Genomic DNA, 27,789 nt, shown 5'->3' with positions numbered 1-27,789 from the left:
TTGATCTTATTTTAATTACCTATTCAGTGGTATTTCAGATCTGTGATCATCATAGATATTTAGAAGTTGGATGTATACGTTTAAGAACTGAACTAAAAGTAAGTTCTAAAGGTACTTGGCCTCTGACCTCTCCTGGTCAGTGAAGCTCAACATGACTGGTTCCTTTGGAGGGCGCTGGACGCCAGCTTGCCAGCAAGCCTTCGAGGCAGTCTTCCGCTAACTTACATCCTGACCTCGGCCAAACTTGACGCGACCAGCTATAGGTGGCTAGCAGCGCTGTCCACATTCTCCTTCAAACTCCTCTATCGCCCAGGAAGGCAGAACGGAGATGCGGATGGATTATCACGCAGACCACATGGGATGCTAGCAGACGATCTGAAATCACAAAAAGAGAGAGCGCGCATACAGCAGTTCACACAAGATCACCTCTCTGATCCAAAGAACATCAATGTGGTAGATCAGTCTGTTGTGAAAACAATCTGCGAGAGACAGCTCACCTACAGCGTTTGTCCTGATGGTGAGAGAGGGGGAGATACAGACCGTGTTGCTTGGATGGAGACTCTCACCATGTCTCCTAGTGCGTCTCACATCTCCTGATTTAATGGAGCTGCTTTGCACTTTTTACACTGTTTATTCACCAACACTTTATTCAATAAAAGTCCCATCTAGTTTTTATGAGGAATGTGATGTTTTAATTTCTCTGTGAATAACTGGAGTCTAATGGAACAGCTGGAGTTGTAACATCTGTCCTGATATTGATCATGAAGTATTGATCAGAATACTTATGGTTAGCAGTCATCCCTGAAGTTTTACATTAAAATCTTTACTTGTGTTGTGAACTTTGGTAAGAAGCAGAAACGTTAGCGTTGCCATGGATACATGAGTGTTAAATTCTGTCCATGTTTCCATTTTGGGAAATGCAGTCCAGTTCCAGAATGTGGAGGAATTTAGTCTCACAATCACAGACAACAAATATTATCTGAAAGTTGGGTTATTGTTGTTTATCAGCACAATACAAAAAGATTAATGTTAGAAATATTCCAGTTAAGACTCTAGAATATCATGATTTATGTAAATTTACCTCAATAATATGAATGTTCAGGTTAAGATTGTGCAGTGATATTTATTATGTAAGTTTAGCTGATTAAAGTTTATGACTCTGCACTAAAATATTATTTAAATTTACATCATTATTATAATATTTAGGGTCCGACCCTACAGTATTGAGATTAAGAAATTAAATATTCTATAAAATGTAAATACACTGAACTCATTTGGATATATTTAAGTGAGACTCTACAATATTATTTGACACAAATCTATCTAAATCAAAATTTTAATAATTTTCACGCCAAACATTTACTGGACTGATTTAAATATTAAAATCACTCCTTTCTAATCCTCTGCTGTATGTTCAAACCTGAGGCCTTAAATAGAAACACACAAGTATCTGTTTGAAGGAACTTCTGCAGAGTCCTGGTTCCAGAACATGATGTTAGAATTACAGACAAACTTTAACAAAAGCTGCCTGAGAGTTTACAGGTTTTTATGTTAAATTTCTTCAGTAATTTAATGAGAGTTATCAGCAAATTTGATGAACTTCATTTCCTAAAACATCCAGAATTGGAGCTCATATCTTTGACAGCTGTGAAGTTTCTGCTCCTTCAAAGTTCACAACACAATGAATGAATTCCTAAAACACTCTCAATGCTGGAGAGCGTTTGATGCTGAAGCAGTGACCAGTTTTTCTGTTTCTTCTCTGGAGATGCACAATGAGGGACGTCTGCAGAGACTGAGAAAGAGTCTCACCACATCCTGACATGAGGAAAAAGACTTTATTGAAGACTACAATGAGAAAAACAGACAATCAGACAGCAGACGGCTGCATTCAAGGTGAGCTCTGAAACCAACTTCTAGGTCAACATTCAGAGATTTAAGGTGGAATATTCCTTTAAATCAACCTAAATTTCATATTTTGATCATTATCAAGTGAGAAACCTCAATCCAGACTCCTCATAATGACGTTTGAGATTTATGCTGCTGTTGCTTGTTTAGTACAGACTATATGAAGGAAATTCACAACTGTAATTTTATTTCAGGACTCGGTTATTAAATGTCAAAACAATCCATGTGACTCTAAAAACTAGATAGCTTTACAAACTCTAAGATTAAACTCTCCACAAAGATCCAAAACAAGTTGGACTTCTACATGAGAGCTTTAATTATTCTTCATCTACTTCCTAAAAAGTTTGGTCAATACAAAAGACAAAAACTAATATTTTCAGTTGAACTAAATACAGACTTTGTGATTTTTCTGCTCACATGTGTTGTTGTAAACTTCCTCTTTCAAATAAATAGCCGCCTAACCCCCTGGAAACCAGCGTTTGTCCTGTTTTTATGTTGCTCCTCAGTGACCCTAGACAGCCGGGTCGTAATGTTTTTTGAGCAACACACCATACTATGACGTTTTTACAATGATGATTCTACTATGGAACCAGTTTGACATGTTCAGGTGTTCTTTGTCTGAAAACTCAGAGATTTCAGGTATCCGAAGGTGGTTTTCAACTTTCTTTGTTAACTTTCTGCTTCAACTTTAAACTAAATTTCCTTCACTAACCCAGCCCTCTGGACTTCCAGTAAGCTGTGTTCCTATTGGCTGTCCAGGTGGCTGCTTGGTGTTATTAGGAACACCTGAGCAGCTCAGTGTCTTCCTGCTTTATGTGGCTGCAGACAAACATTTCCTCTGTTTCTCTTCACCACTGAACTGGGTTTGGCTCCATTGCTTTAGTTTGTTCTTTAGGCGTTGGCTTGCAGCTTCCAGCAGTAAAATCGTCTTTAATGTGTTTCTTGGTGTGTTTTAGGGCTTTGTACCGGATAGTTGTCTTGGTAAATGAGGTTCTTTAGCCACAGTTAGCACATGGTGCTAATGTGTGCAGTGATTAGTGGATTTGGTGCAGCTGAGTTGTGTCTTTATCTTGGCTGTAGTGAGTCTTCAGAGGTTTTTGGTCAGACACATTCTGTGTTCTTGTTTGTGAACCAGCGTTGGTTGTCTAGAAGGTAAGAGTTCCTGTCCTGATTCTCTGTTCTCAGAGGTTCTCTGGTAGGCTGCAGGAGACTTTAGCGTTTGGGTTGTGCTAGTTTGGTTTTTGTATGGTTTCATTTGGACGACTATCTTGAGGCCCCTCCATGTGGTTTAGTGAGGTTTTCTGGAACAGTTCTACAAAGCAACCTGCAGCAGAAGAGACTTCAAGAGTTTTTAGGAAGTTCTGGAGACCAGACTTTAGAGCAGCAGAAACATTTGTCAGCAGTTTGAGCAGGAGAAGGTGAGCTTCAGAGTAGAAATGAGACAGAAACCTTCTTGACCCGTGTGGTGAGGTCCTGTACCAAGAGTTTGAGCAGGTTGTGAAGAGTCTGTAGTTCTTTGGTCTGAAAGCACAAGAAGAGTCGACTCATTAAAGGAGAAAACAGGAGATATTGTTGGTTCTTCTGTCGCTCTGTGGTTTCCAGTTTCCTTAGACCGAATATCAAGTTTATATTTTAAATGATTTCCCATGTGAGCCCAAGAAGACTTCAATAAACTCCATCCATCCCCTGGACACAACAGATTTAATTACGATGTTAAATCGTTTGCAAACAACTTGGGGGCACAACTTACTGCTTGATGCTTGCTCTTATCTTGTTTTTAATGCTAGCTGTGAAAAACAAGGAAACGGAGAATTAGCATGTTTTAGCATTGTAGTAACCTAGATGTTAATGGCATGACAGGACGTGACTGCCTGTCAGTGTTTGAAGTAGGCGTAAGAATGGATCTCTGATCTTATGGTATGAAATGCAAAACAGCCTGTAGATCTGACTTCACATACACTCAAACACACAAACCTCTCAAACATACAAATACACTTATAGATACTTTGCACTCTGTGACCTTTTCAGTTTCAGTTCGAACGTTGAGTACTTTAAGTGTATGTGACAGGCATAACGAATGAGACAAATGGGACATCAGAGGAGAGAGATGCTGCTCAGGGTGTGCAGAGTATGCAAAGAAAGAAGAAAGACAGCCTCTAGATACAGCGGTTACAGTGGTAGAAATCCCTCATAGTACCGCTTTGCTCTTGTAACTCTGCAGTTGCAGAAACAGAGGTATCTCAAAGTGTACAATAACTGTAGAATCTCAAGCGGACAATTCCCAGAATCTCACAGTAAACGCACAATGTAATTTCTTGTATTTACAGTCAATGATAGATCAGAAGTTCAGCAAATATGTTTCATTCTACCGTCTACATTCCACAAGGGCTGGCTGTGCACATAAACTAATGAGCCACATCATTAAAACCACCCGTCTATTATTGTGTAAATTCCTCTCATACCTCCAAAACAGCTCTGACTCATTGAGGCCTGGATTCTACAGAGCTCTGAAGGTGTCCTGTGTCCTATCAAATGAAAATGTTGGCAGCAAATCTTTTAAATCCTGGATGCTGTGAGGTTTGACATCCATGGATCAGACTTGTTTTTTCACCACAGATGCTAGATAGGATTGATATCTGGGGAATTTAAAGGCAGAGTCAAAACCTTGAACTCTTCAAGGTGTCATTTCTATCATATCTGTCATGTTGTTCAAACTGTTCTGTACAGTTGTTGAAGTAAGGCAGAGCATGTTATTCGACTGAAAGAGATCACTGCAATCAGGGAATACTGCTGCCTTGAAAAGGTGTGTGTGATCTGAGGTAGTGTGTAAGTGGGTAGTACATGTAATAGTGCCAGGACCTAACAATACCCAGCAGAACACTGAAAAACCACACCATCAACTGCTATCTTTCCTTAGACCATTTTAGTATGTAGGAACCACTGCATACTGGGAAAACACCAGAAGACCTGCTGTTTTAGAGATGTTCTGACCAAGCCGTCTAGCCATTACAATTTAGCCCTTGTCAAAGTGTCTCAGATCCATACGCTGCTCAGTTTTCCTGCTTCTAACACATCAACTTCAAGAACTGACTGTTCATTGACTGTCTAACATCTCATCTCTTGACAGGTGCCATAGTAACTACATAATCAATGTTATTCACTGCACCTGTCAGTGGTTCTCATGTTGTGCCTTATCGGTGTAGAGCAGGTTTCATCGGTAGCAACCTGACTTTAGACAAATAAAAGAATCCAGTGTGTGCTTTGGCCTGGAAACCCCCACAGACCTTTGCTGTGAGTAGTTCACAGTGTTCGTTTGAAAAGACAAGCCTAGTGTTTTTCATTCTCAGTATGTGTTTCAACCCACATTGATTTGTTCACTTATTGTGCTATTGTCTACAGTTTGCCAACAATGTCTTCTTTCAACCTCTCGCTCTCTTAAAATGTTCTTTTTTATGATGTAACAGACAGGCAGAAGCACATTAACTCACAACTGTGTGTTTTTCTCTCTGCAGAGGGCTTGGCTGTAGGGGTTGGTTTTGGAGCCATAGGAAAGACTTCGTCTGCTACCTTTGAGAGTGCCAGGTAAGACTGATGTCAAGGCAAGGAAGCGTACATACCAGACACGTCTTGGTTTATCCAAAACATCTCGCTCCAAACTTACAAGTGAGGAATGAAGACTGACAGGTTTGTCTATCGATTTTAGTATTGACTATGGTGAAATGTTTTATATAATGTTCTAGCTGGAGACATAATTATGGATTCAAGTGGTATCTTGCAAGTATAAAACTTGAGATTGTTAAGTTTAGATATGAAGTTGAAATGGTTAGGTTTGTGTTCAGTTTTAAGATGGTTGTGATTGGTTTAGTGGGCTTAAGGTTACTGTGAGAATATGGTCAGTTAGTCCATCTGTGCCTATACCTAGACTATGTTGCATGCTACTGACATCTAGTGGTGACATGATGGAACTGTAAGTACATGTAGAATACCCTTACAGACTTTTCAGCAGCAAATTGTGCATTCTGTATGGATGCATTTGACACAACAGAATGGGAATTTCAGAAGAAGACATAGATTAATTATACTCAAAGTGCTTTTATAATACAAGGTAGGTTATTGTAGTTGAACACAAAACTAGTCTAGTCCACTAGCCACGTTTCTGGTGACAATTATGCTGTTAGCAAGCAAAATGATGAAGTGAAGTCAGACTCAGATTCAGAAAAGTTTTATTGACAGTAGGTTTTCATATACAAGGTATTTGACTTGGTGTTTTAGCACATAACAGTAAACAGGGGTATGTAAATGTAAGTGTTGCCATTCAGAAGGTAATAAATATTACAAAACAAATAAGCAGCAGTGTTAAAGTGGCAGCAAATGTTATAAAGGAATTATTAGTCACAAAAAGTAATACTTCAAGTGTGCAGGAATGTGCACCCATTTAATCCCACTGGCAACAATCGTTGCCGCTCATTTTTCTTTTAATTTTTATTCTCTAAAAGTGTTGTTTTGGCTTTGGACAGCTAATGCAAGTTTTAAAATCAAAGAATAGGTTGTTTCCTCTAAATTGCATCAATGTCATGTAACGAGTGTGAATGGTCACATGATTAGGCCTCTTTACTTCCTGCCTGCACTGATGGAAGGAGATGTCTGCCTCAAACTTGTACAAGAAGAATTTATTTAAATACCTTAATTTACAGATATGACTGAGATATTTTGTACATACAATTTTAAAAGGGTCTACTACTGATATATAATGAGAATTTTATGCCTGCATGCATCTTTTGATCATAAGAAGAGTAAACGTAAGCATGGCAACATTTGTTGCCACTAGTATAATACATAGTCCAATACATACATACATAGTCAATACATAGTCCATCCAATAAACCAGATTTTGTGACCTATGGAGGAACTGACTGCATGAAACAAACTAAAGCAGACCTTGTTGATTTGTTCCTGCTGATGTATCCTCTAACTCTAAGGATGCTCACAAGATGTTTCCATACACAAAACAGCTATCAATTGCATGAAAGCATTATGTACACTCATCTTCTGGCCATGATGTTAGTGGTCAGTAAATAGTCAATCTGAGCTACTGCCACAATGTGAATTTATTTTATTTTTGTAAACTATGGTCAGTTCTTATTTTGTAAGATCAAACACTCTTAGCTCTACAGTTATTTAACTGCTTTATGAGACTGTGAAATGCAGTAATTGCAATGTTGTCAATTTTAGTTCTCTTCAGTATGCATTGCCATGGTATCTTTATTTATCTTATAAAGTTGTGAACATACTTATAACCATGCCTAGTTATAATATATTACACTTATTAGTGTTATTCTTACTTTTTAAAAAATGTGTAAATAGGTCAAACTGAAAAATTTTTGTAAATTTAGACAATGCGGTTTCCCACCGGTAACAATTGTTGCCGAGTATAAAGCTTATGTTTTCACTAACAAAACCAACATGAAATGAAAAGAATTATACGTATTGTGTGTTAGAGAGGTCTAAGGAGTAAAATACATGCACTTATTTTGCAGGGAAAAATTTGAGATTAAACGGGTTAATCACCTGAGAATGTGCGAGTGTATTCACTATCACCATATTTGGTTTCACTGTATGTAAAGAAATCTAATGAATATTTTATCTCAGTGACTCTCAATGAGAAAGTCAGTCAGTTTGAGAAATCAAGAGGTTAAAATTAGTTTCATGAGATATTGAATCATTTTATGTTTATTGATCAATATCTGTTCATATAATGATGGACAAGTCAGCAGTTTTCAAGGTGGGCCCAAAATTATCATTCTAAGTGGCAGAAGTGCTAGTGTTCATCAGGCATAACTGAAAGGTGGTCTAGTGCAAGATTATTAGGACAGCAAACATATAAACAAGTTTGTGAAGCAGCTAACAGGCTCATAATGATCATACTTGCATGTTTAGTAGGTATAATGTTTAAAGGTACATTATGCAAGAATGTGAACCAATTTAAATGTGCTACTTTTTGTTGTTAATTGTCTGTGTGTTCACAAATTGTAACGCAACTTTTAAAAAAATGAGACCTACCCTGATTTTCTAGTGTGCCTAAAACGTGTGATTCTTTCATAGAGGAATCAGGATGAACTTTCTAGTTTAAAAAAAAAAAAAAATGAAGGATGAGACGTTTATGCTCACTTCAGTGTCTTGCCTCAAAGTCTCCCCTCTGGCACCAACAGTCTGCAATACTAACCAATGTTAGCTTATAGGCAGCAAAAATTCAGCTCCCAGCACAACACAGATCCCGTGTATTCTCTGTAAGCATGTGTGCATATAACAATATCCTGACTGTAGTTCACTTAAAAGCCACTGTTGTCATTAATAACAAGGGTTTTTGGAACGTTGAACATGTTTAATATCTTATTTTAGTGTGTTAGCTGGCTTATATTTGCAAATAGAGCTTATAGAGTTTCAAAGTGTTGATCTGGTGCTGACACTAGAGGAAATATAAGCAATCGGGATTCATCCTCTGGGCACTGTGGATGCACCAAATTACCTGGCATCCATCCAACAGTTGTTGTTTACCGGGGCTGTCCAGCAGCCTTCCACGCCATCTGATCCAACTCACCACCAGGTGGTGATCAGTTGACAGGTCTGCTCTTGTATTCACCCGAGTGTCCAAGATATACGACAGCGGGGTCTGAAGTCCATCATGAACCTTCAGCCTCATGTGCTCTGGTTTTGTGACAGACCAACACTGCCATCTCAGTGGTGCTATAGAAAAAGTTCATGTAATCGCTACATTTGCTAGGCTTCAACTCCTGACATTCAGGGAAATCTATGCAAAACTTCATAGCAATCTGGCATGGTTGGTTTGATGTCAAGATTTAAATGATTCAGGGTAAGTTATAGGTGTTGAATGTTTCAAATCTGGGTTTATTTTCATAGTTGCCCATATCTGCAGTAGGATTGTTCAGGTGCTGGACAGAGTAATGCACTGTCTGGTGTTGTGTTGTGTTCTGCTGACATCCGGTGGTTCCAGATTAGTACTGCAGAGACAGGTGGGCAGTTTGGCCCTAAAAACAGGTGCAAACAAGAAGCAGATTAGGATTTCTTTAGAATAATGATAATTGTCAGCAGCCTGTCGCTCTGTCTGTCCATGTCAGATAATCTGGGGAACTTTTTCAAGATAACATCACCCCAACTGCTGAACAACTGCTACCAAACTTAATTTGTTCAGTTAAGCAGTCATCATTTCTATGTCCAACAGATGAATGGCAGTTCAGGCATCTGTAATCATCTCTGCTCTGGTTGTTGGCAGTTTTTATGTCCACACCACATGCTGTTGATCCAAATAACGATGTTAAACTGCATCACAGCTGCTGAGAACATGGCAGCTATCTGGTGCTGTGCTGTGTGTGGGAGTTGTTGAGAGGTAGACTTCTGTCTGGAATCACAGATGTGACTCTGATTATGAAAAATGTATTGCAGCTAAAAACCATGTCTGGGATGAGTGTTGCCAGAATGTCCTTAGCACTTAAAACATTTAGTGTTTTCTCATTTGTAAAACACATAAAGCATATCCAGGATTAAATGCAGTCTTTTTGTTTTTTGTTATTTTTTTAAATTAGGACAACAAAATCATTTCATGCACAAATCCTATAAATCCAACATTTCTGTAAAGAATTCCTGCTTCATGCAGTTGTTGGATTAATTCTACAGCCATTCATTTTTCCCAGAGCTTGAACTCTGGTGACCTTTGCGGTCCTCTTCTTCAAGTTGTTGAAAAACTTGAATCGGGATCAGAATGATCTGGATTTTGAAATCTCATGTTTTGCTATCCAGGATCAGGTAATCCATCTTACTTTTGTACCAATTTTTCATCGCAGCATTGGACCGAGTCACTCTGTTCCAGATACAAACTTTTTAACATCATCAAAGCTTATTGCCAGCTCCAAATGCTACTACTTTTTGCAATGTAGGGAAGTAGCTGTGTGAGGACTAATATACAGGATTTTATTTGAGGTAGCTTCGTTGAATTTTTCTTCATTTGTTTAGAGACTAGCTTTTGGAAGTTCTGTTTTTAGGAGGCACTGCCACACAACCATCATTTTTAAATAATATACAGCAATTAATGACAGTTAAGATTACATATATTAGTTTTGATTGATATTGACAGCTGTTTGAGAGATTAATTCATGGTGACAAATTATTTTTTTTTAATCTTTTCTATCCTATAAGCCTTAGTAGGTGGACTAAGTAGAATGTCTACTTTATCTAGTTACTCTACCAAGGAACACGGTGGAGTTGTGCGACGATCGGCGTTGGGTTGTCTGTCTGTCTGTCTGTCTGTCTGTCTGTCTGTCTGTCTGTCTGTCTGTCTGTCTGTCTGTCTGTCTATCTGTTCGCAACATTACTCAAAAACATGTTAACAAATTTTTATGAAATTTTCATGGAAGGTCAGAAATGACACATCTATCAAGTGATTAGATTTTGGCATGGATGTGGCTTGTAGTCTGGATCAACGGATTTATTAAAGATTTGTATATTGCAAGATAGCGACACTGCGTCACTGTCGCTATGACAACAAGTGAACACTACGTCAGCTGCCTGCTGACAATCACATGATTGCGATCCTACTACATATCAACCGCTGCAGACTTATAGGGACTTAACCGTCGCAAATGATACAAGGAACAGTTGATTAAGTTGTTGGGTTGTTTCCGAGTCCCATCAATTCCCGCCACCCACTACACATTTAGGTCACGCGATTCAGTATCTGTACATAACGTACACATGCATAACACACGCCTGTGCACAACGCAAGGTCATTTTGTTTGTGGGTACATCTATATTAAATAGTCACATTCGATGTTGCCGTGATTTCTGATCATCAATAACTGATAAACAAATGCTGCATTTCTAAAAAAAATACTATATTTCTGACAATGCCATATGGGGGAATGAACAGCCTTGACGGAGTACTGCCCTCTCTGAGTGCTTTTCTAGTTTATCACTATAACAGTTACACAAATCAAGTGCAAATATAGAACAAACAAATGTATATTCACTGCAAATGTTATTTGACCAGATTGGCTTTTTTTTTTTTTTAATTGTATTTAAAGTAAAGAAATTAACAAATAATAACATGGGGAACAGTATATCTGCTAAACATGTTAGCTTTTCCATGGTAAGCATGTTAGCATTAAAAGCACTGCTGTCCTCAGAGAGTGGCTGCCATAGTCAATAACTCTCACTGTTGTTTTCCTTACATCTGGTGAGATGGGAGAAACTTTTTTTTATTTTTAAATAGCCCTTGGTGGTGAGTTGCTATTATTTGCTGCAAAGAGAAATGGTCTCACTATAAATTGTTTTGTGTTGCAGAAATTTGGCCATCGGTATTGGCATCCAGAATTTCCCAGAAGGCTTGGCAGTGAGCCTGCCGCTCCGAGGTTCAGGGGTCTCAACGTGGACAGCCTTTTGGTAGGGAAAGACACAAGTCTGTTCCTAAACACTGTGTCTGAGAATGCATTAATTAAACATCTCTTTGCAAAAGCTTGGGCTGAGTACACATACAGTTGTGAACAAAAGTTTGCATACACTTGTAAAGACCATGTACTCTACCGTTCAAAAGTTTGGGGTCACCCAGACAATTTCATGCTTTCCATGAAAACTCACACTTTCATTTGTGTGCTAGCATAATTGTACAAGGGTTTTCTAATCATCAATGAGCCTTTCAGCACCATTAGCTAACACAATGTAGCATTAGAACACAGGAGTGATTGTTGCTGGAAATGTTCCTCGATACCCCTATGGAGATATTCCATTAAAAATCAGCTGTTTCCATATATAATAGTCATTTACCACATTAGCAATGTCTGGACTGTATTTGTGATTATTTTAATGTCATCTTCAATGAATAAACTGCCTTTCTTTCAAAAATGAGGACATTTCTTAGTGACCACAAACTTTTGAACTGTATCGTATATCATGGCATTCTTGGATTTCCAATTTCCTCCTCCTACAGCTCTTAATTTCTATTATGAAATTATTGAAACACATGTCTTTGCCACAAAAAATCAATCATGTATTTTGGTTCTTCTTAAATTTATTGTAGATCTTCTAGAAATATGACAAAATCTGCTGGGTCAAAAAATAGATTATCAGTTTTGATGACATAAACAGTTGTGAATCTCAGCACAGATCTGAAAAAGCAAATCATTGACTTGAACAAGTCAGGAAAGTCACTTGGAGCCATTTCAAAGCAACTATAGATCTCAAATCACCTGTGCCAATAGCTGTTTGTATATACAAAGTGCATTGTACAGTTGTGTGACTGCCATGATTGCGAAGAAAACACAAGCTTTCACCTGCTGCTGACAGACAATTGGTTGTCAGACAGGATGGTCAAGAGTCGAGCAAGAATGACCTAAAGTCAGGTCTGCATTGAATTATAAGCTGCTGAACACAGCTGTCAGTGTCCACAGTCAAGTATGTTTTACATTACTATGAGCTGAGGGGCTGCCATGTAAGAAGGAACCCTTTCTCTAGACACAGCACCTTAAGGCTCAGCTGAAGTTTACTGCTGATGGCATTAACAAAGAAAAGCCCTTCTGGAGTAAAGCTCTGTTAGATGCAACAAAAATTCTGCTATTTGGCCGCAGTGACCAGGAATGTATTTGGATGAGAGAAAATAAGGCCTTTAACTCCTGGTGGTGGTGGTAATATGCCCATGTGGCTGTTTTTTGCGCACTGGAACTGGTGCTTTACACAAAGTAAATGGACAAATGAAAAAAGAGAATTACCTCCACATTCTTCAGGAAAACCTAAAATCATCAGCCAAAATGTTTGGCTTTGGATGCAGTTGGGTGGTCCAAGAAGACAATGACTCCAAACGCATTAAAAGTTATAAAGAAATTGTAAATCGGTTAAGTATTAAGGTTTTTGACTGATCTTCCCAAAGTCCTGACATAACCCTATATAGAAGCTGTGGACTGTGATGAAGAAACAAGTGTGAATTCTGTCAGCAGCAGTGGTCAAAGATACAACAATAAACTTGCCAGACGCTTGTGGATGGCTGACACAAGTGCCTAATGGAGGAAAAAAACAATGGCCTAGAGACATTTAACCAAATATTAGCATTTCTACATGTATATTTTTGACAAAGCAGATTGTCATATTTCCAAAAGATCTATAATGAATTTAAGAATGAACCAAACTGCATGATTGTTTCTTGTGATAAATACATGTGTTTCAACGATTCCATCATAGAAAACTAAGAGTTATAGGAGTCATTGGAACCTCAACACTGCCATAATGTACATGGTCCTTACAAGTGTGTGTAAACTTTTGTTGAGAACACTACATTTACATTTTTAAAGCTGTACCCTTACTGTCAGTGCTCTATCGTCAGGTATGGTCAGCTGAGCGGGATGGTAGAACCCATTGCTGGGTTGCTTGGTGCCATTGCTGTTGTTTTGGCAGAACCTTTGTTGCCATATGCGCTGGCATTTTGCTGCTGGGGCGATGGTCTACGTGGTGGTGGATGACATCATACCTGAGGCTCAAATCAGGTGAGAAGGAAAAGGAGGGAAGAGGGTGGACGATATTTTGTTACAGACAATTTTAAGAGTGAAGCACGGATGAGTCTTACGCTAATCTCCTGTTTCTTCAGTGGAAACGGGAAGCTAGCATCCTGGACCTCCATCCTGGGCTTTGTAGTGATGATGTCACTCGACGTGGGGCTGGGCTGATGTCGCCATGACGACCAGGAAAGTTCAATCCTGACAAGTTCAACTTAGTCAGGATTTTTTTTTTCATTATCTGGCTTCATTAAGCCAACAACAGTAACAACTACAGTCACACCAAACTGGTTATGAAAAAGATAAAGATTTCCAAGCATGCTCACCTAAAATGGGCAGTGTCGGCACCTAATGACCAATTGCAAACGTATCACCACGAGATTAAACTATATTTCTCAATATAGACTGCATACACTGCTCATCTAAAAAATAAAAAGTTGCGTCCTTGGATGGCCTTTAGCTCTGAGGATGACACACATTTACCGTGGGATCGTTTCGATAAGCTTCTGCAATGTCACAACATTTATTTCTGTCCAGAGTTGCATTAATTTTCTGTCAAGATCTTATTGAGTCGGACCACTGCGCAAAGTCTTCTCCAGCACATCCCAAAGATTCTCAATGGGCGGACGCCTGGACTCTATGGAGGCAAATCCATGTGCGAAAATGATGTTCCATGCTCCCTGAACCACTCATTCTCAATGTGAATCCTTGCATCATTATCTTGGATCATGCTCGTGCCATGAGGGAAGAAAAACTCCATTGATGGAAAGACCTGGTCATTCAGTATATTCAGGTAGTCAGCTGACCGCATTCTTTGGGAACATAATGTTACTGAATCTGACCAACCCCAGATCATAACCCTGACCCCCACAGACTTGTAGGCACAAGGCATGATGAGTGCATCACTTCATCTGCCTCTCTTCTTACCCTGATGCATCCATCACTTTGGAACAGGGTAAATCTGGACTCTTCAGATCACATGACCTTTCTTTTCTCCAGAGTCTAATCTTTATACTACCTAGCAAATTGACACCTTTTTTTTTCCTGATTAGCCTCACTGATCAATGGTTTTCTTAGAGCTACAAAGCTTTATAGTCCCAATCCCTTAAGTTCCCTTCGCATTGTGTGTGTGGAAACGCTCGACCACAGTTGTTCCTCAAAGACGATGGTTCACCACTATCCTTCAGGCTTTAATAGTGCGTTGGACGGTTCTTAACCTGATTTTAGTAGTTTTGACATCTCCTTAGTTGTTTTCTTTGCTTAAAGCAGTCCCTTCTGAAACAGATTAAAAGCATCACTCAGCAAAGAGCTCACAGAGGTCAACTGACCAAACATTATCTTCTGTGTGCAGCACCTCCAGGAAAAATCATCAAAAAAACGCCAAAAAAAACAAGAATAAGAAGAAAATAATAATATATGTTCAGTTTTAAGAGCTCAACATGACAGATCATCTTCACAAATAGGAAATTATTAATCAGCACCTCACTGCTGTTATCTGCAAATTAACAAAGCAGTCAAAATCCTTATTTCCCTTGCTGGAAGTCCAGAATATTCATAAATAAAGAGATCAGTGAGTGTAAAGATGCTCCCATAGCTTTAATCTGCACCAGTTTTTTGCTGTCATCAAGTGCCGAGTCTTTGAACTGTGTCTGTTCACCTGCTGCCTCGCTGTGGCTGAGCAGAAAGGCTTCATTGCCCTCTTGTGGTGAAAATATGTCATTAACCCTCGTGTCGTCCTGCGGGTCAAAATGACCCATTTAAAAGTTTAAAAATGTGGAGAAAAAATAATAATCTTTTCACAGTGAAACGGCTGATATCCACATTTTTAACATTTTTGGGAAATCTTTGAACATTTTTGGTGGAAAAAAAAAATGTTAAAAATGTTTCTTAAGAACATTCACAAAAAAATCAACCAAAATCCAGCGAATTTCGCTGGATTTTGGTTGATTTTTTGTGAATGTTCTTAAAGAAAATATTAGAAGTTTTACTGACATATATGTAATCAGTTTAGATATTTTTAGGATTTTTTGGAAGATTTTTACAATTTTTTTGAAAATATTTACAAGAATTTTCTTTCCAAATTTGGGGCATTTTTTAAAATTAAACTTTTAAGGGAAACTTTGAAGGAATTATTGGAATTTTCTTCCAGAACGTTTTGCAATTTTTCAGAAATTGGGGGATTTATTTTTTTTTTTTTTTTGCTGAATTTTGAGATTTTTTTCAGACAAGGAAACTATAGTTTTTGGTGCCTGTAAATGAGGACAAGAGGAGGGTTAAATAACGCAGAAAGCCTTGGAGTCTGGCCAGGCTTTTCTTCAGGAGGAAATGACATCATGTGGAGCAGGTCATGTGATCTGGAATTAACACACTTCCTTGAGAGGTGTTTTTGTAATGGGGAGCTTAGTTGGAAGTGATTTCTCGGACGTAGATTTCCATATAAAATTTGATATATTGCCAAAAAAGAAATATCTGCCATGATTATCTCAACTTAATAAAAAGAACACTGCTGCACTCACAGCTCATTTGGAGAAAATCAAACACCATAAAATTTGGAGTTGTTTTGATAGAACTTTTGGGCAAAGCAGCAGCAAGCTCTCAAGTTGTTTTGTCTGGAAATGAATTAAATGCTCATCATGAGGCTTTTCTGACCCTTATTCTACCAACTAAAGACAATATGAACCAAACATCACAGTAATAATGTTTGCAGCTTAAAAGGTTTATTTCAGTCATGAAATTATATTATTTATGTATTTATTTCTTTAAATTGTGCAGGCAGGATTAATGAAGCAGACAAAAAATGTCTTTTGAAATCCTGTTTTGAACAGTGATGCTGAGTTTGGACACATCAGCTGCAGGACTCAAAGATGATTTTAGTTAAAAAATGTAATTTTCATGATTTTGTTCCCACTAAAGTCACTCAAAACAGATTCCACATCTTATATTAATAATATATATTTTTTAAAACGTTCATATGGATTGTGTCAGATAACTTTGGGGCTCCTCAGAGGTGATGGAAACTGCTGCACATACATGGAAAAAAGAAATGTACAGTATAGATCATTCATTTAACTACGTATCAACATTTTCCACGCACAGGCCCGTGCGTGTTCTATTGGAAGCCATGGCAACAGCACATGATGCGCCTATAAAAGGCCTGCAGACCTTCCATCGTTCTCTTTTGCACTTGGACGTCTTCGTGATCGTTTCGCAAAAGGACCCGAAAGCTGGATAGCTGAGCTCGAAAGCTTGTTGGAAAGTAAATTTTTGACGGAAAAAACTCATCGGACACCGGACGGAAGTTAAAGAAGAAGAAAGAAGAAGAAGACAGCAGCAGTCGGAGAGAAGCAGCACCTGTCCAGACAGACACCATGGAGGTAGGAACATTTAACTCGTGATTTTTCTGTGTTTAGTTCATTAACTGACCTCTTTTCAGTACAAAAATGGAAGTTTGTCATGTAACAGAATTTGTGTGATAGTGATGTTTTCTGGGTGTGACACTGTTCAATTTTACTGTAAAAATGCCAAGTTTATTTGTGTAGCACGATTCACACACAAGGCAATTCGAGGTGCTTTAAAATGGCAAAGAAATACATTCAGAAAAATGATTTAAATGTAGACATACATTAAAATCATAGAAATAAAATATAAAAGTAGACATCGAGATAACAAAAGTGCATTAAAAGACAAAATAGATTGAGCATCGAAAAGAAAGCTGCAGTGAACAATATGATTTAAAAGGTCGCTAATAATGCTGTTGTAATCTGCTAAAATTGTTGTTTTTTATTTATTAGGGGCATTAATTAGTCAAAATTAGCTTGAATGTGTAGAAACAAAATGGCGACTGCATCATTTTTTAAAAAAAGCTCAAATCTGTATTTTTGGTAACCATGGAGACGATGGAACTATTAGGAGAAGTTAGGAGGAGACGTCACGTCGTCAGAACGTGCAGGTTAAAACGATGCAGCTGAGTTTGAAGATGTTCAGAGCTGATCCTGTTTATAAATGAATGTTCAGATGTTTAAAACTCACTGTGAGATTTGTGTTGTTCTGAACTCAGAGCTGAAGTGAACTCAGCGTCTGACTGTTAGAAACTGTGGAATCTGTCATGTATCATCACTGAGGAGACTTAAATTCCACATGTTGTTATTTCATCAGTCTGAAATGTGTTTTCACTCATTGTTGTTTTATTATTCAATTTATATTTCACTCCGAGTCAGACAGAGAGCTGTTTTGTTGTTTTATTATACAACTGTGAGTGACTGTATATGTGCGCGTCCTGCGTCAAGGCGCCACGGTCTCCTCACAACTCTTTACAACTTCTAACCTGGAGATTCATAAAAGTAAATAATAATAAAAAAATCTTACCATAAAACTGTTTACAGAAGCTCACGCTTGTTTATTAATTTCGGATGAGGCTTTCTGTTGGATGCGCATAATATGGTGAGGGTACCCAAGGGTCAGCGTGCGTAATTACGCACGCGGTTTTGCGCGCTGCAGCTGGTCGGTGTATCAGTGTTTTATGGTGGTGATGGAGAATGTGGCATCATCTTGTAAACACTCTCTGTGGATCACTGAAGGCCCTCAGAGCCTCTTGTCAAACTTTCCGATAAAAATTCATTTTAATATGTTATGAGACAAATGTGGTTAATTGGGTTGATTGTGGTGAATCCGGTAAAATGATGCTTTTACATGTGTAACTTTGTAGATTACCGAATGTGAGTGTATTTAAATCCGTGTTTATTCATATTAGGATAAATTTGTGGAAGTGACAGATATAAATATGACTCCAGCCAGATATAATAAGAAGAACATAATATGTTTTTAAAGTCTACACTGAATATTACTATTACAGAAATATCCAGTGATCTCAGAAAACATCACTGATGATGCGTTTAAGTACATCAACATGATGTATTACACTGTAAAAAAATGCTGTTTGTTTTTAAATGTAATGCAATTTTTGTTATTTTTCTGATTATTTTTCCTGTTTTGCAAAATTACAAATAGTAACTAGTAAGATCACAGAAAAAATGTACACGTTAATTGTGAAAACACAAGTAACTGACATGATCATTTCCACATAAGACATTTTATAATTTGCAATTTGTTTTATTCCAACATGTCACTATAAAATGACACTGTTTTGTACTGTATTTAAATAGACAAAAAGTATCAGACATTTTCCAGATATTTCCTATTATTTTCACTTTTTTAACATTCAATGCAATATTCCACTAATTTTTATGTATTTTTTCTGGCATTCTTTCTACTAGACTTTCTCCATTTTTGACAGTGTGTACGTTAAAAGTATAATAGGTAAGCTATAAAATGAGGGAGATGTAGAAGCTAAATATATACAAGTTGGTTTGAGATGTTGCAGAGCTCTGTGTGCACATCTCTGCTGAATAAAGACACACAAACTGTGGATTTAAATGGAACGATGTCCGTGCAGAAATAGAAGTACTGCCTGTTGTACACAGTAACTTTACTGCAGTAAAACCTCCATGTATGCGTTCTGTAAAGTGCAACAACATGATGCTCCTCATTCAGCTCCTCTGTTACATGATATTAAGGAGCAGAAACCTGTGAATCATGTCCGTCTTTGACATCAGTAACTGAGCAGCTTCAACATTTTCTGTCCTCAGACTGATTCTGAACGTTTTCTGTATTTGTCCTCTTTGACTGTAAAACTGTTTTTTCTGTCATCAGATGAATATAAACATGTGAGGAGCAGAAACTGTTTGTGGTTGTTGATGCAGCAAAAGTGAAATGTTGCTTTGTTTCTGTTTTCAGCCTCGTCTCCTCGCCGCCTCCTCCCCCAAGGTCTCCCCCTCTCACACCCACACACTCTCACTTCTCCTCCTCCTCCTCCTTCCCTCCCTCATCTCCCCCCTCACCCACCTTTTTCTTCGCCTCTCCATCTCCTTGCTCTCCCTCATCACCTATCTCATCCACCTCCTTCTCTCCTTGCGATCCCTCCTCAACTACTTCACCTACCTCCTTCTACTCTTGCTCTCCCTCCTCTTGCTCTTCTCCTCCTCCTCCTCCTCCTCCTCTAACTCACCCAGTCACTCTCCTCAGTCTCCCTCCAGCTCCCCCCGCAGGTCGCCAGGTTGCTCGTGGAGGAAGGTTCTGTTCCCAGAGTCCGACCACCACAACAGCCTGGCGGTCCTGCGGAACCTGTCTGCAGCGGGAACTCTGGAGTCCCGACAGGTAAGTCTGGATCGTAGGGCCCCTGCTAAGCCTCGTGCGAAGGCAGCGGGTCCAGAGCCAAAGTGGGTCGTTAATCTGAGGGTCCTGATGCAGGCGAGGGACAGACGACGTGGCTTCACTGGAGGTAAGAAGGCAGCTGGGCCTTCAGCTAACTAATTTTAAAACCAGCAACCTTAACTAAGTTTCATGTGATTTATGTCAGATGTGATCCAGTCAGATTTTATTTGAATGAACCTGTTGTGATTTTGTCTGATGGATCTATTCTGATTTTATTTGAATGTATTTTATCTTACTCTGTTTCATATATTTCTGTTTGAATGTTGTGATTTATGTCAGATGTGATCTGATCAGACTTTATTTGAATGAACCTGCAGTGATGATGTCTGATCGATCTGCTCTGATTTTATTTAAATGTATTTTATCTGATTTTAGGTGATATCTTTATGTTTAAACATCGTGATTTACGTTGGATATGATCCGGTCAGATTTTATTTGAATGAACCTGCAGTGATGATGTCTGATCGATCTATTCCAACTTTATTTGAATGCATTTTCTAATAATAATAATACATTTTATATGTGTAGCGCTTTTCATCACACTCAAAGACACTTTACATAGTCACATTATAAAAACGTAAAACACATCACACAATAAATTAGTTCTGTATATTAAAGCAGCTCTGAACAGGTTGGTCTTGATGAGGGATTTAGCAAGTGTTCAGGTTGGTGCAGTCAGATGTGGCAGATGTGTTGGAGCACATAAAGGTTAGTATGATTCACCCTCACATTTTACGGAGCGTGGAGGAGCAGGATGCACTGGTAATTTAAATGTGCTTTAGTCAGAAGATGACAGATACTGCATGTTTAGAGAAGAATTTAGTACATAGTTATGTCTGTATCTCTGACTAAAGGAAGGTGCTATAAATCTAGACTGCTGGGTGACTTCCCATGATGCACCTCTCCTCTTTGGAGAAAGAGGAAACTTTGGATTTGTTGGGTTTCACTGTTCTTAACCTGATTATATGAGGTTCCTGGAGTTGACATATGTAGTAAACTGGTAGAATATAATTAAAATGTAATGTGACTGAACTGAATATCAGACTGAACACATTTCATTTAAACATGTTGGGGACAAGTTCATTCTTTGTTTGACCTGATCGAACTTGAAAAGAGACAAACACCAAAACAAGAAAACTGCATCTGTTTGTTCAGGAGTTTGACATCATCAACATGACCATTTTAGTGAATGGACATGCCAGATTTATATGAATACAGATTATTTTACTGCAGTATTTAAAGAAGGAAATTGTATAAATAAGTCTTGTAACAGCACAACTGTTGCTGTAATACCTCACTGATAACCTATGAAGGAGGTGAATGTTCTTTCTTTAAAGTTCTGTTTGTTTCACTCCCATCCAGACTATCCGTCACTACCTGGACCCCCTGTGGCATCAGCTAGGAGCAAAGACCAAGGCTCTGGTTCAGGACCTGAAGGTGCTGAGGGTCCTCCTGCTCTACCTCACCCAGTACGACTGTGTCACCTTCTTCAATTTGCTCGAGTCCCTGCGCTCCAGCCAGAAGAACTTTGGCTCCAATTCAGGTAAACTAGAAGTACTTAGTTGCTCTCAGTGCCTGATCGAGGGAAAATTCCTGCTTCATTTTTGTAATTTATTTATTGTTTCCCTGTTTGATTGCATGTTTCTGGTGTGACTTTCAGGTTGCTTGTTCCTGGACTCCTGTTGGCGACTACATTTTAACCCCAGACACTTGCGTTGAGCGTAAGAGCGTCAGTGACCTGATTGGCTCGTTGCAGAGCGGCCGCCTCTACACCCAGTGCCTCTCCATGACCCGCTACTACAGGAAAGCAGTGCTGCTCATCGAGTTCGACCCGGCTAAACCGTTTTCCCTCATGGCCCGGTCAGACTTCCGTCATGAGATTTGTCAAATGATGTTTCTTCAAAGCTTACTTTACTCACATTGCACTTCCCTCGCCTCCGTATACTCTGGTGCCCCTCCCCACACACCACAGCCGAGCTCTTCCTGGAACTAAAACAAGGCCAACCCGAACCCGATGCTTCAGCAGCTCAGGCGGTCACAGCTGAGTCAGACCTTGTGGCTGAATCAACAGACCTCTACAACCCCGGACCTTATGACTTCCTCTTGAAAATGCCGGGGGTCAATATGAAAAACTACAGGGCTCTTATTAAAAATGCAGACAGTTTGGCAGACCTAGCCAAACTCAGCCAGAACAAGCTGGCAGAAATACTTGGGAATGCTAATAACGCCAAGTTGCTGTATGAGTTTCTGCATAATGTCGCTGATGTTCCTGCTCCTGTTCAGAAGACCAAACAGACATGATGGACAGTAAATCAGATATTTTGACCGATGTATGTGAATAACTTTTCAGTGACATCAGGATCATTTTTTGTCATCAAAATGTGTGTTATTTTAATATGCAGAATTAATTTAATATTGCAAATATTTGTATTGTATTTTGGAAACTACTCTGCAAATGTGTGTAATTGTATTAGTTTTACTCAGAAACAAATATTTTTACATTGTGAAATATTAAAATGTCAAATTCTTTTAAAATTCATAATAATGTGTTATTTCAAAGTATAGCTTTCCAGAGCAGCATAGCTGTTTAATTAAATTCACGTGTGCTGACGAGGACCAGAGGGCGGGAACACATTACACCAGTTTTAAAGTCGCTGCATTGGCTCCCCGTCCGCTTCAGGATCGATTTTAAGGTTCTTTTATTAGTTTTTAAATGTCTTAACGGCCTTGCGCCTTCTTATTTATCTGATCTCCTTTTAACATATCGACCCTCACGGATCCTGAGGTCCTCTGGCAGTGGCCTTTTATCCAACCACAAGCCAGGACAAAAACCCACGGTGAGGCGGCATTTAGCTACTATGGCCCCCACCTGTGGAACAGCCTGCCGGAGAACCTCAGGACTGCAGAGACCGTCGATATTTTTAAAAGAAGGTTAAAGACTCACCTTTTTAATCAGGCTTTTAACTAACCTCTTAAATCTTTATGTTCTTATCATTTTGTATTTATTTTCGTATGTATTTTTCCTTTTTTTTTAACGTTTCACCTTTTTACTTATGTTATAGGTCTTTTATTCTGTCTTGTAGTTTTAAATTTGTAGTTATTTAACTCCAGTGTTTCCTCAGGGGGTCCTCCACACTGGGGGCTGTATCTGGTCTGCTGCTGGGGGTGCTGTCCATGAGTCCCTTCGGTCCGGCTGGTTGGGGGGCTCCCCACCTCGGTGTGGGGGTCCCCCTGTCTGTCGGGGTCTGTGGGTCTGTGGGTCTGTGGGTCTGGGTGCCAGCGCCCCCAGTGGTCATGGCCTGCGACTCCTCCCAGTGTGGACGACCCCAATGGAGGCGTTTTCCACAATCGTCAGTGCCATGCCATGTCTCCCTACTGTCAGTGGTGGGAGTGTGTGTGTGTGTGTGTGTGTGTGTGTGTGTGTGTGTGTGTGCTTCTGCAGTTGTGTCCATATATGTATATATGGAGGGAGGGAGGGATGGGTTTTCTTGTTTTTAATGTTTTTAATGTTGTAAAGCACTTTGCATTGCATTTTTAACTGTATGAAAAGTGCTCTATAAATAAAGTTTGATTGATTGATTGATGTTTGTAAAGCACTGATTCAGAACATAAATGACCTCAGGGCACCTCATATCGTGGGTCACCCAGCAACCCAACAAATCCAGTGATTCTAGTAGGAAAACTCCAGCAGAACCAGGCTCAGGGACGGTGGCATTAGTCTCGCCTGGTTAGGGTGATTGTAAAGAGGAGAGAGGAAGGGATAGCAGACAGACACAGATAATAAATGTAACACGAGAACAATAAACACTCCAGAGTTTGGTCGGATTTGTAACCACAGATCAGAGTAGTGCCACTCCAAAGAACAAAGATACCTGCAGACAAAACACAAACTAGAGCAGAAAGAACACACAAAGTTAGAAACATGGAATGGTAGCATATACATGCATGATTTCCTGGTTTACAACATACTAACAATATATATTATGTAATATATTTTTCTTCTGATGTGATTTTTTTTGCCTTGCTCTTCTCCAAGTACGTCATAGTATATACTGCAGAAAAATGTAATTCCATGTTTTTTTGTACACAAGACAATGTAGCATTTTCATCCCCACTGTCAACACCATGTTTGCCCATATTTTCCATGTATCGTTTTTCAGGGTTTACTCCCTTACATTTGAATGGAGTTCATTACAAATGTTGCATTAAACCTCCCAGTACGAAGCAAACTCCTCCAGTGCAGTTAAATACGACAACAAAATGCTTCTAGTGAAACTCTCACAGGCTGTTTTTCAGCATTGTAAGTATTTCTGATTTTGAAACTTTGCTTCTCATATTTAAATTCTTTTACTGCAATAACATTTTCACTGAAACATTTTCAGTGACAGCCATGTATCCCCAAAAGCTTTTTTTTGTGCAGGAATGCCCTCTTACTAGACAGAATATGGACATAAAACAATAATAATTCCCAAACCTGCATACAGATGTGTGAGAAACTGAGGCAGAGCTCAATGCAAAAAGTTTTTCATAGTTAAAAGGCCTCTCAAAATAACTGCCCCAGTTCTTCCACTTTGTTCCAACGCTGGCAAGGAGCAGAGAGAAATTCCAATCTGAAAACTGACGTCTTTGCTCTCCATCGCACAAACAGACTTCCACACAGGTCTGTGAATACAGTAGTAAGTTTTATTCAAACTTTTTCTCAGTGACAAAAGACAAGTGTCACAGTGATTTGACAAAGGAATAAAAGAAAATGTAAAAAATGAAAAGTGCTCAAACACAATCCGACTTGTTCCTCTCGTAGTAAAGAAACCAAACAGCTGCAGTGCTACTATGATGTTAAGTCGCACTCGTGGCGAGAAATCAAAGATGCATAGGAGACCTGACGACGCCTCTCTGAAGGCTCCAGCTGTTACTGCATGACCAAACACAAGTAACACGTTCTACACAAAAGTGACCACAAACAGCACAGAACATGCCGATTTCCAAAACAACAAAACTGCTTGTTAGTTTGAACATCACAGGTATTAAAAATTAGACAAGAATCATGTAGAAATTAGAAACTTGTGTTGGGAAAAATGAATTTTTTTGCCTGTGGATGATGACGTGACAGCAGCAAAGGGATTTTAACAGGGTAGCATCATTAGAGTGAGGTGTGCAGTGTTTCAAACAGGCTTCGATTTGCACAAATACTTAGAAATGCAGCTTTTAATTACCAAACACCTGATGTTCTTGTAGTTACAAAGAAAAATAAATAAGTCAATTAATAAATAGTTGTTGTTTTTTTTTTAAACTTACATCTGGAAGCTTTTGCTGCTCTTTTTTTAAAAAATTTTTTACAGTCGTTTGCCGTGACATCTGAAACTTTATCAGCCTTCCAACTAAAAATCAGCAGTTCATCTTCCTCGTTCTGGTTTTTCTTTTTCAGCTTGTTTTATTTGACTGATAGAAAAAGAAAACAGAGTGCAAATGCTTTATTTCACAAGAGGGAATCATTTATATATATACATATATATATATATATATATATATATATATATATATATATATATAAACAGAAACTATACAGATGGGTTTTTTGTATGTATAGAACAATAACAACAATAAAAGCAAAAAATAAAATAAAAAATAAATTATGTGTATGAAGAGTTCATTTGCACAAACAGATAACTCCATTTTTATACATTTTCAGAAAACTTGTTTTTTATTGTTTACTTGAGATAATAATAAACTCAAGTTGAGTGGATTTGACTCAGTAGAAATGACAAAACAAAATAGGGATAACTTAAAAAATAGAATTTTATTACAAATACATTTTTTCCCTTTTGACCTTTGTTTTTTGACAAAAGCAGACAAGTCCAACACTTGGTTCTTTTTTTTTTGTTTGTTTTTTTGGCTAAAACAGATTTCAAGTTGCAGGAATAACATTGGTGTCAACAGGAGCCAGTTGAAGGCTGCAGTGATTTTGGTGACACTACAGTACATAAGAGTGAAGTTATTGAATATTTGTGTCTCTCTTCGCTGTTGCAGCAGTTTTGCAATTTGCAGACCGTACCTGTTCACAGCCGGCTGCACATAGACATCAATGTTATTTCTGCAGTTTGAAAGACACACTCAAAGAAATGAAACATCGTATTTACTTAACTTAGTTATGTCAGCCGGTCCCACGAAACGAGGTTGAATAAATAGGAAGAAGTCTCATGAACTAATTATTACTACATGCTTTTAAGTAACTCTTAACAAACTGTCTTACTTAAATGCTTCATCATACAGTTATGTTGATTTTACTTGACACAATTATGTTAAACGTAATGAATATGGTTGTGCTGATTTCAATAAACACAATTACTTTAAATGCAATAAATACAGTTATGCAGAATTTACTAAACACAGTTATTCTTATGTTACTCAACACAAGCAAGTTGTATTTATACTGTAGTACTTCATTGACTGTACTTAACATGCTCTATCTTACTTGCTCTATCAATGTGAGTAGTTCAAATAAATACAAGTTAGTCATTTTACTTCACCTGACTTTATTAAAAATATATCAGGTCATCCAACAGTAAGGCATGTGTCAAACAAACAGGCCCCAAGAAGTACAGGCTGATGCTAACTGACTTGGAAAAAGTAATAGAAAAAAAACACAACATCAACCTTGCAATAAACTAAACCGCTGTAAACAAAACAATAGTATTCAGTGCTTAGCAATTTACCATTTTTTTATTAATCTGAGAAAATAAATTGAGAAAAAATAAAGACAAATGTACAAAAAGTGATTAAAGTTCAAAAATATTGCTCTTAGTTCCTTTGAAGTGCACTAGTCATGCCTGAATAACATTGATTAAACATGTAAATAAATTGGAGAAAACCTTAACAATTATCTAAATTACTATTGCTTCATATTACACATCAGATATTACATTAAAAAAAATTCTCCAAACTGAGAAATAGCAAATAAACCATTATTAACACAATTATGTAAACACAACTACACCATTTAGTGTTGTGCACTTAAAACATTCAATAAATTGAGAAAAATTATAGAAAATGAGGATCAAGCTTCAAAATTGACAATACTCTTGGTTCCTTTAAAGTGCACTAGTCATGCCTGAATAACATCGTCTTAAACATTGGAGAAAAATTGGAGAAAACGGTCCGTGTACGGATCTGGTAATTGGATTTTCCGTTCTGAAACGGGTATTGAAAAACAAAAAACGAGTGGTTATTTGATTTTTGTTTTAAAATACAAACATTAAAATTGAAATACAAGACGTTTTTCCTTTTCATGATCAAAAAGGGATATACGAAATTTTAAAAATGCTTTGATTTTCATTTTATATTTAGAATAACAAAAAAATAAAATCGGTAAGAGACAGAAACGAGAAAAGGTCCGTTTTATCATTTTCTGAGACCGGAAGTGGTCATCAGCAAGTGTGGAGCCAAACGACAAGAAGATTCTCAGAGGGCGGAGCCAGAGAGCAGTGATTGGTCAGACTGACTGAGAGCCAGAGAACAGCGATTGGTCAGACCATAGATATGTATAGAAGACAGGGCGCTAGCGTATTTAGTCTGTATATATCTATGGTCGGCAGGTCTGGTAGCATTTGTGGCTGCTGTTGACCTTATTTATGGAGTAAAACACGGTAAGAAGATAAATACTTCTAACCAGTAGCGTTGTTTTGTTTGTACGTTAAGTCAGCGACTTGTGAAGAGTTGTGTTTTGTCGTGTTTGAGCAGTTGGTCCGGACGCGTTAGCTAGCTAAGCGGCTAAGTTAGCTAGCGGGCTAATTAACGCAGGTGGCTAACCGCTGAACACCTGTGTTAGTTGCTGCCTGTCCGTTATTAGTAGAATGACCTTCTCAACCTGTGTTTCTCTGCTGTGTATTTTAGCTTTTAAAAAAGTTATTTTACTTTAAGGTTAACTGGATCCCATTGAGCTGCACTGAAGTTTAACATTCAGCTGGTTTGAATTAAACCACGCTTAACATTGCGCAACATTACCTCTCTGAATCTCCATAATTTCATTAAATTCCTTCTCTCTTCCACTGCTCAAGTTCAATCC

General features: G+C 38.3%; 1 protein-coding gene and 1 pseudogene across 2 annotated transcripts; both read left to right on the top strand.

Moving 5' to 3' along the window:
• Positions 1-360: 360 nt before the first annotated feature.
• LOC129347380 (zinc transporter ZIP11-like) lies at positions 361-13,907 on the top strand (annotated as a pseudogene).
• A 2,639-nt stretch (positions 13,908-16,546) lies between these two features.
• LOC129347370 (DNA repair endonuclease XPF-like) lies at positions 16,547-23,140 on the top strand. Of its 2 annotated transcripts, XM_055004329.1 has the most exons (4): positions 16,547-16,831; positions 19,251-19,280; positions 21,090-21,270; positions 21,388-23,140. In XM_055004329.1, exons 1-4 carry the CDS (start codon positions 16,826-16,828, stop codon positions 21,444-21,446), a joined length of 276 nt encoding a protein of 91 aa, XP_054860304.1. In that variant the 5' UTR covers positions 16,547-16,825; the 3' UTR covers positions 21,447-23,140. The 2 variants fall into 2 exon arrangements, with proteins under 2 accessions (XP_054860304.1, XP_054860303.1); XM_055004328.1 differs by lacking the exon at positions 16,547-16,831 and having other exon boundaries at positions 17,771-19,280.
• Positions 23,141-27,789: the final 4,649 nt, after the last annotated feature.

Source organism: Amphiprion ocellaris, chromosome 18, assembly GCF_022539595.1.
Source record: "Amphiprion ocellaris isolate individual 3 ecotype Okinawa chromosome 18, ASM2253959v1, whole genome shotgun sequence".
Classification (NCBI taxonomy): domain Eukaryota; kingdom Metazoa; phylum Chordata; class Actinopteri; family Pomacentridae; genus Amphiprion; species Amphiprion ocellaris.
The sequence above is the reverse complement of the archived record's forward strand: the minus strand, read 5'-3'. Positions and strand labels throughout refer to the sequence as shown.